Consider the following 9,860-nt stretch of genomic DNA (forward strand, 5'->3'; position numbering starts at 1 on the left):
TATATATATGGGGATTTGAGACCTTTTGTTCGATACCTGTGCAAAATCTTTATCAACGGACCATAATATACTGAGGAATAGTTCACTTTTCATACGGTGCCATATTGTAGCCGACATCACTCCTTCAGTATCGCTGAAAAACGTGATAGCTTGGGCGTTGCATATAATAATGATAAGTATAGTGAATGAGCCTTATTTCCTATGCATGTAATAGCTAAAGAAATAAAATATATCTAGGACCGAAGGCACTTTTGCTGCTCTGTTCATTAAGTCCCTATGAGAAGGAATCAACGATGAAACTATTTCTTTGTTAGAACATAATTGATTGGGTTCTGGGCGCATATCAAAAATGTTTTCTCATATTTTTCAATGCTTTCTAACTGCGGCAGTATGTTGATATATTCTATTCTTGGAACTGAATATTTTGAGGCATAGTGCGAGCTATTTAATCACGGGATTGATTGGAAACAGAGGAAATAACACCGACAGTCTCGTCAGTTTAGCGTTATTCTATCGGTATCAGCCGATTTTATGAATGGAAATTACTGCAAAAGGCCGTGCCCGTTTGTAGGGAAGCGAAGACAGCAGGTGGCTGATCGATCGGATGCGAGCGCCGAATACATTTTCCGAGTGGAGGCACACACTTACGATGCTCTACCCAGAAAAAGGATTCGTTCAGTCTAAATAGTCAGCCAAACAGCCAACAAGACAGACAGGCAGCAAGCCGTCATCAAAGATGGCGAGCCTCTGCCATTACGATTCTCTTGTGCCGGCCACCACCATTTTGGCGGTGGTTTAAGTCTATTAGTTAAAAATTTCTGTTTCGGGGTTTTAAAAACGCTATTGCGTATTCATTTGCCGGCATCGATGGCACCCACACAATGACGTCAACGGTTCTTGCTGCATCTGTTGATTGAACGTTTTGCCCGACTAGTTGATATCTATCGTGGTATTGACTGAGGGACGAATGTCGAACCTGAAATGTCATGACGTTTCATGTAGTTCTATAAAGTTTCTGGTTCTCGCTGCTGTTATCCACAAACATGAATTCGGTGGCCTAAAACAAAGCTGTACAAAAATGTGACTGATCCTTCGTAGGTTTTGGTTTCCTATCATTCCATGTCAATTACGCCCTCTAACGCATGACGACAGGGAGTTATTGCGTATTGTAATACGTAACAAGATATGAGTTTCATGCAATAAAAAGCACACATTTAACTTCTTACAAAAGAAATGTAATTATAATTATTGACGCTGTTCGAGGATACGGGCGCTGACATTTGCTCTCTAAAGATTTCAAACTTCAGTTATCTTGGTTGGACGTTTTTTTTGCAGTTAGCAACCCATTGATAATATTATTGCTTCGGTTGTTTCCACGATCAATATTCTAACGAGACTGTCTCCGTGTTATAGGATGACAAACCCGAACCGGAACGGTGCAGTACTCGTGACCCTTCATCGCAATCATCGTGGTCTGCGAAACCGGTGGCTTCGGTATCTCCACTGCCTGTTACTGATATTGCGGTCACGTCTTCTGAGGAACGAAGTGTTAACCCTGTGAGCGTGTCCCCAGCGCCCCATTCACATGCTCCGCCCGAGGGCTTTGAATGGGCTGTCGCGCTGTACGACTTTGAGGCTCAACGGGGTGACGAGTTGGGATTCGCCGCCGGTGAAAAGCTACTCGTCGAATGTCGATTTGACCATGATTGGCTTTACGGATGCACCGTTAAAGGTGAATATTCACAATAAAACTTTACCGCGTACATAGTGTACATGTTGATAAGTGATGTCTAAGGAATCAATGCAGAGATAGGATGCGGGCTCCGTCGTTTACCTGTTTCGATTAATGCATCGTCACACAGGGGGCAGTCCAGTTGACTTTATGCTTTTTACTAGTAAAAAGACTAAAAATCCTACTATATGCGAAAATGCGGCGCGTACTGACAACTAATGGCGAAATGTCCGGCGTCCGCCGCTCTTATTCCTATTTAAAACGTATGCGAAACAATCGATGCCTTACACGCGACGAACGATCGCTGTTGAGGCGGGACGTGACCATGTAGTTCTTCGTAGTCGCTCTCGCACGCACCTGTATCACAGTTAAGCTACGTGTTCCTGTTATTGCTGTCACAATGACTTGTCGGCGTGCCCCGGGCCCCACAGACTAGTATTAATGCGAACCCTGCGACGGGGTTACTGATCTTACTTTTACAGCTTCATCTATATATATATATATATATATAAGAATGACTACAAGGCTTCGTTGCTCAACCCCGTATTTCGCGCAGTTCGCGTTACATGGGAAGCATTGAACCAACTATGTGCATTGGAGTCGCCGTCATAGCTTGTATGATTGCAATAACAGCTCCATTTGCATGTGTCGGCATATGCCACAAACCGAAACATGCTATATTAGTGAACTGGATCTTGCCAATAGGGAGTGTATTGGTATAACGTTTGGCACATTAACGTTCTGGCCTTAACATGCCTGCACCATTTAACTACAATGTAGGTATATTTTATTTATTGTGTAAATTTAACTTTAAAATATTGCAGTACGTTCCCCATGGAAGTTACCACTATGCATCAAAAGTTTTTTTGAAGTTGCCAGAGTAAAGGAATATAGCTATGGATGGTGTGTAATTATGCGATGTTTCAGTTTGAAATATTCAAATATCATAGATTCAATGGATTGGTAAGGTAGAGAGTTTCAAAAGCTCAATCGCTTCCAGCATGATCTACAAGCCACTGTATGTATATAGGCATTTTTATGTATGTTTAAAATAGCATAGTGTCCACATATATGTAACATCATATTGTTACAGACAGACAAACCAATGTGTTCGCAAGGACCACCTGTAAGTAAGTCTCATTCACTTTGCGTGCATATTAGCAAATTACTTAGAAAGTTCCCAAAAATTATGAAAGATATGCCTTTATGTGACCTAGGCTTTAAGGCAACATTTAAATACGGCTATCTTGTTCATTCAGTTGACTGTTACGAAGTCTTATAGTAATATGTTTTTCTTTATTTGCAGATTCTCGATGTGGTCTTTTCCCTGCGGCATTCGTACAGCTCGAAAATGATTCGGAGACTGAGTCTCTGAAAGAGACCGACAGCATCAACTCGAAAGCGGCGGAGCTCATTTCCCCACCGGCTGTTGAAGTTTCATCCGGCAGCATCAGTGTTACGGGAAGACCGGCTGTCGCATTGTACACTTTTATGGCCGAACAAGAAGGCGATCTTGGTTTTGAGGTGAGTGACCACACATAAGCAGAATTTTTTATTTTGACCCGTGTATCTTCAAAATAAAGCAGAATTCTTAAAGAGCACTTCGTGATTCATCAACAACTAGCTAATGCATATATTACCTTTCGATGTTTCTGATCTGTGAAGCTTCTTAACCGCGCAACTATGGGTTTTTCGACTGTAATCCGTAACGATTGTAAGCTTATAGAGCTAGAATCACTAACGAAGTTCACTATATTTCTCCCGATATTTAGGAAGGTGAGACGGTGTACGTCCTTTCGCGCATCAATAAGGACTGGCTACAAGGGCGTAACAAACGTGGTAAAGAAGGTCAATTCCCCGCCAGCTTTGTACAACCTGAAAGAGAATCCAGTGCGACCACCATGGAAATCAGTGGTATTGATGGCCACAACAAGGTATACTATAGCTCACACTGCAACTTACGTACCTCGATGGGGCAGCTTTTGATTTTTGCTTAATTTGCTTTCGAACTACCTTTTCTACAGGGAAAAAGTGAATCCTGTGAATGTAAAGACACTATTTTGCCTTTCAGCAGTCAACACCTGCAAAGGACGCTGGCGTCTACGTATGCTTATATGATTTCGAGGCTCAACAGGATGACGATCTAACCATTCATTTCGGTGACAAGATTCAGGTAGACGCTTCAAATGCTTGATGGATTATTAATTACGACTAGTACATATGAAAGCTGCTCACTACAGCGTGCAAAATAATGTGTACGTGATAATATCACACTATTTCGGAATAACATGGCGTAACGAAGCAGTAGAGCAAGAGGAAAGCTAAGAGGCAAAACTTATCGATAATGTCTTGGCCAGTAGGTCACAACGAAAGCGATGCTTGCTAATTAAAAAAAGCCAGACAATGTCCAAAAGCTCTGTTCCAAGAGTGTTCATGTTATTATCAACTTTCAAGTACTTTATACATACTACTCTCTTAAATGTGCTTCCTTTGTTGATGGTTTAGGTGACTAAGATGGTATCCGAAGAATGGTGGCAAGGCCGTATCCTTGGAAATCAGCAAGAGGGAATTTTTCCTGCGACCTTCGTAAAACCTCTATAACCTAAACACCGCGTCTGGCATTGCCAACTAGATGGACGATTTTAGCGTGAATGTGCAGCAACGAATTGATTTCCGTAATCCAACGGCAGTATGAAGCACGCGATCAAGGTAGACAGCGCCGGTACGAGTGCGTGACCCATCCATCCAATAGCTTCCGGACGTTCCAATTTTGTGCCTCTTGCACGGACTATGCTCACCTACATTCTTTTTATAATCAGCAGCGACTAGGTAGCGATATTTACTAGGTAACCGTGGACAAATGCGTGATGTGATAGGACCCTTTATCCTGCCTCTGTATTTATCATCTTCTCCGTAGAATATTGCTTGTTGGATTTGACTGGCTACATGCATAGACGGTCAGAACATGTTGCCTATTATCGCGTGCTAGCGGGCATTCCCACAACGTACGTGTGATGACTGTCTTAGCAAATAGGCGTCATATGTTGTTGTACTTATATATGTAGCAGATGCAAATAAAGCCAATGTCTCTGTACGTTCTGAGGTAAGCGAATCTGGAAATTAACGAATGCTGGTTCGTGTGTGCTAGGCGTGATTTCAAAAATGTCAGCATGGAATGAACGACAGGGAAGAGCCATGAGATGATCTAGTGTGAACGTAGTAATACACAAACAATGTAACGAGTATTATTAGCTCTGTTAGCGGTCATGTAGTATGGTAACTGTAGGGGTAGACTTTTAGCAGAATTAAAGGCATTTGGTGTTATTGCCCGCAAAGCATAGAAAAACTACACTGTTGTAAAACATTGTCATCCCCCATACAAAGACGAAACGAGCAAAATGTATGTATTCCCCTATCGCACCCCTTATTAACTATTTATGTTTTGAAGGGAATATTGAGAGAAATGAAAATAATGTTTGCTTGTATTTCGATGGGGACTCTTTTGAAAAATCCTTATGCGTGTACTGAATGTGCATTAGATTTGTAGATAGATAGAATTACTTCTATGGTCACATAGTCTGCGTTTAGACCGAATTCTGGTTTCGATGTAGGTTTTCGTAGCACACAACTGGATCTGATCGTTGCTACCACACACACCCGTTCATCAATGATGTAGACGCCCATCTAGGTCTTATCCGATTCGAATAATGGGGCAGTATTAGATAACCGTTCAATATTGGAGAAAACGTACTGAATCTTCGAAAGAACTTTCCTAAGCCCGTTTGTCTTTGATACCTTGTGAAACTGAGCGTGTGTTCAGCATGAGTCGATGCGGGTGAGAACGCAGGGAATTTTTGTTGTTGCGTGGTTGGTTATGTGTTTAGCTATACATAAAGGTGTCGCTGCCTAGTGATTACGTTTTGAAAAGCGGACAAAATCGGATTGAAGCTATTGGCAAGACTACGTGATAAGCATCTATAGAAACGAAGAACACAACGCTATAAAAATAATGAAGTCGATGTACCGTCAACGATAGCAACAGCAGGATGCCATGTTGGCATGGCTGTAATAATCTGCTATATCTATATAATGGTTATCCTTTGCAGCAGGGAGGAAAGTAATCGCAAAGGATATCACGTTGCACTCCTGAGAAAAAGATTTCTGCGCAGTGTGGTAGAAAAGTAGCTCGCCAGAGGGCAAAGCACAAGTGGAAGTAGTAATGGGGCGGATAATGACAGGAGGGCTATGCTATAGTAAAGGTTAATCAGAAAAGAAGAACGTGTATGTATCATTTTGAACACTGCCGCCACCGAGCGAAAAAAAACGGATTTTATGGAAACAACGGCGACGGTGGTGACGAAAAGTATAACGACGAGACTAAGTCATAACATGCATTAGGTGCAGCAGGTCGGTGTACGCTTTGTATATTTCGGGTGTAGCGGGCGGATAGATAGGTACAAACTTCAGGGATACAATGATATATATATTCTTGTGCGCTTATACACCTCGTTTAGTAACAAAGTAGTATTGTGTGAATAAGATAGAGAAGCTGGTGCTTATGATCCAGTTCCTTTCGAAGGCGTAGAGGAGAAAATGAGCAGATGAACAAGAAAACCTATTATGAAAACGAGACCGAAAAAATTAAGCGTCAGTTTATCATAGCGTGCGATGAACTGCAGATATATGGATAAGACCCCGCACTACCGTACTGTCAATGTCAGTGAGTAGATTTTCCAAATAAAAATTTTTGCTCCTAGTGAAATTATAAACGCACGCAGCGTGCTAATTGCTTATTTTTAATACTTCAGTATAATATATACTTCAGTAGAGTTATATTTTTAGCACAATCGTGTCTGATGTCGCGTAATTTTCGATGACGATATGAAATGACATGAACTTCTGGAGAAATTGCGTTAGCATTCGAGCGCTTCGTAAAGGCTGCTCCTCTGAGAGCTCGTTCGACATCGTTTGTATTGGGAGGTTCATCTATTTACCATCATCTCTATCTTTTTCATGTGAAACTTTTCTAATCCTCATTCATTATCTAAATCATCCCCTGTTGGGATTAAACAGAACACGGCCTTTTGAGCCCGCCTTGAAGTATGCGTGATGTATTCTATTGCGGTTCGTGATACTGATTAATTTGCCAGCAATTGTCTAGCCGCCGTGAATTTATTTGATAGTGATAAAGTCCCTCTCGAACGTAATACTTGTTAAGAAAAGCGAATAAACGGACGGCGAAGACCGTCCTATTCGCAACGTCTCTATTTGAGTTTTCGATAGAATTAAAGGTAGGGATGCTAGGTGAAATGTAAATCAAGGCAATCCCTCTGCTTGCGGTGTATATTACCGGCCTAAATAACTCGAAGGCATCCTGTAGATTTCCTCGTCAATCGCTCAATTAGATACTTAAACGAGCCGAACGATCGCGTACATCCGCGGACCGTTAGACGCTGCTTCTGTCCAATAGGCGAATAGACCTCCCTTGTAGCCCTAGTAGGTAATGTTAACACTTAACGCTTACCAGCGGTCTGCGCTTTGTGTCAGGCCAGCCTTTTTCGCACAAAGTTCTATTTAGATTTGTTGAAATGTAGCTGATGCAAAACAACCTAATTATTGGTTACGTTAATTATTAAAGACATTTTTTTTGTTTTTTGAAATATATGTAGAGTTATTACTGCAGCCCGATGCTGCACCGGCTATTGCTGCGATATAAGATGCCGATGGAAAGGGCCGAATGACGGTGCCCTTTCCGTTCCGGGAACATCCGACATCTTCTATTTATTTATTAAAATTTTGTGGGAACTCCACTTGTGTAAGGCTCAGGCCGCCACAATGAAGCTTATGGTAAGTGTTTAGGTCACACAATACACATTTCTAGCGTTCAAATCTTTTTAAAAAAAAAAAAGTTTTACCTATCGTTTGCTAGGTTAAATTTCAGCGCTAAGGACGAAGGTCGGGTAGCACTCTCAATAATAGCGCGTTTCACGTTAGCTTCGGCGGGTGCCGTTATACACCATTCTGTAGGCAGGATCTCTAGTTAGCTAGGGTCGGATCCCAAAAAGTAGCAATAGCTAATTTTGATAATCGAGGCTAAAAGCACGCAGATCAGAAGAAAACGCCAACCGCATTTTCGCAGTTCTGTTATGAAGTGGCGGATATTATAGAATTGTTTTGAAGCCCTGAGTGTTATTGGAAAACAATTTAAAAACGATCAGCACCACGCATCCTGCTACCAATCCTCCATGACTCTGAAATTTTCTGATGCATCATGGCTGACCATTAGAGCAGCTGCTGATACTGTTACATTGTGACTAATCCCCCCTATTTTTTAATTGAGCTTGTGTTAAAAACTATATCGCACGACCGTACGTGTGAGCTTGCTGTCACAGGGCTTTTTCATCTGTTAATTACTTTATATTGAGATGGATACTCAGGTACTGTCAGGTATCGAGTATGATACACACACACGCACAAATCGCTATGTGTATATCTATTGATAAAGAGAGAAAGAAAACCATATTCGGCGATACAGAAATTGACAACGTGCACATGCAACGTACTAAATATGTTTTTTCGAGAGTTTTTTTTTTTTCGTACCTGTACGTCTCACTGCATCGGCTTCTTCGTCGTATCACTTGCGAGTTTTTACCAATAAAAAATTCAGCACAACCTCTAATCTTGAATATTGTTTCGTTTGTTTAAGTGGATCAGCATTAAATTGTCCAGTTAATATAGTCGAACGGCGTTATACGAACCTCCTTGCAGGTGTTGCAAACAATCGTTTTCGTGGTTTCAGCAGAGAAATCCTTGTTAGTTTTCGCAAACGGAGCGCGAACAGCCGGAGACAGCGGAGATTACTATGGAGACAGACGCAGTTCGCGCATGGCGGCCTTTCAGGCTCCAGTGCTGCCTACTCCGGTGCGTTCTAGTCGAGTCTATCTGCCGGGTCTGGTAACCCTTGCGTCACCTACCGCCCATCGAACTTATGCTTGCACCAATCCCCACAGAGTAACAACAGCTGGGCGACACCGCAACCAGCAACTATCCTCCAGTGTGGCATCGTTCCCGTTACTGCCTGTGCCTTCGGTGCCCAGAAGCACAGTTAGTTCCTATCAGCAGCTGCCGCTAGCAACTCAAAAAAGAATAGCTGTAGGCTCTTCTCCAGTGGGTCTGAAGCACGATTTAATAATAGTTAGTGACAGCAACAGCAACGGCGGAGGCGGCCGTTTAAACGGGAAACGGACGCCGGCGGGGTATCGTGCGGTGTCCCCTGCCACACTGACAGGGGCGGCCACCACCCCAAGCGAAAATGCTGCTGTCGGCGGCCGTCCGCCTTTCCAACGGATGACCGGTTATGTGAGGCTTCCGACTGCGGTTTCGCATCAGCGCAACCATCACAGCGCCACCGCTGCCGGTGAATATTATTGACAAACGTGTCCGTTAGGAAACAGTGATACAGTGATCAAACCCTACGGAAAGGGGATTTGATATATTGGCCTTATTATGGAACTTCCTTGCAAATTCATATCACGAACTAAATATACGTTTATATTGTCTGATGTAAATGTCGTACTGAAGATTTGGGTCGAAGTAAAATAAAGGAAACAGGTGGAAGCCATGACCTAAGCAGTGCTATTAATTTAACATACATAGGTTCCATTAATGTGCGTGCGCGTGGGATTGAAAATACTTATCGGCTGTGAGGTACCTTTCAAAGGAAGGTGCGGTAGGCTGAAGAAGAGAGTTCGTCCTTCTTACGATCTGCGGCAGGCGAAAGTCATGCGAATTCTAAAGTTGATCGACGCCGCTTATAAGTCTATTTTAAGAAATTTTATCTTCGACATGACTAGCCTGTTACGGATGATCTTAGGTAGGCACGTGATGAAAGGTAGATGATTTCCAAGCTGAAAAACCTTCTCTACGTTGTTTGTTCTTAGCTCTGGGTCTTCTTGCTACGAAAAATGTTTCGCGCTGTCAATACAAAACTCAAGGGCAGAAACAATCCAGCAAATGTGCCTGTTGTGAATGGAAGCAAATTTTCGATCAAGATAAATGTTGTATGTTCCAGAGTCTATTGTAGCATGCACGCGAAAGAGGAGTGGCTTCGTATTGGTGTGCAGCAAAT

The 9,860-nt window shown here is 42.4% G+C and overlaps 2 protein-coding genes across 2 annotated transcripts; both read left to right on the top strand.

The window, feature by feature from the left end:
• Positions 1–1,413: 1,413 nt before the first annotated feature.
• Positions 1,414–6,501, top strand: LOC111255166 (SH3 domain-containing protein 19-like; the record flags this gene model as incomplete). The annotated part of the gene is made up of 5 exons (XM_022816832.2): positions 1,414–1,732; positions 3,039–3,256; positions 3,505–3,666; positions 3,804–3,905; positions 4,238–6,501. Coding segments are annotated over 5 exons (897 nt in total), but the record flags the coding sequence as incomplete, so codon positions are not given.
• Positions 6,502–6,651: 150 nt separating this feature from the next.
• LOC111255170 (uncharacterized) lies at positions 6,652–9,361 on the top strand. The gene is made up of 2 exons (XM_022816840.2): positions 6,652–7,579; positions 8,501–9,361. The coding sequence occupies exons 1-2, from the start codon at positions 7,568–7,570 to the stop codon at positions 9,161–9,163; spliced, it is 675 nt and encodes a 224-aa protein (XP_022672575.1). The 5' UTR covers positions 6,652–7,567; the 3' UTR covers positions 9,164–9,361.
• The last annotated feature ends 499 nt before the right edge of the window (positions 9,362–9,860 follow it).

The sequence above is a fragment of the Varroa destructor genome, unplaced genomic scaffold, assembly GCF_002443255.2.
Source record: "Varroa destructor unplaced genomic scaffold, Vdes_3.0 BEIS01000859.1, whole genome shotgun sequence".
NCBI classification, from domain to species: domain Eukaryota; kingdom Metazoa; phylum Arthropoda; class Arachnida; order Mesostigmata; family Varroidae; genus Varroa; species Varroa destructor.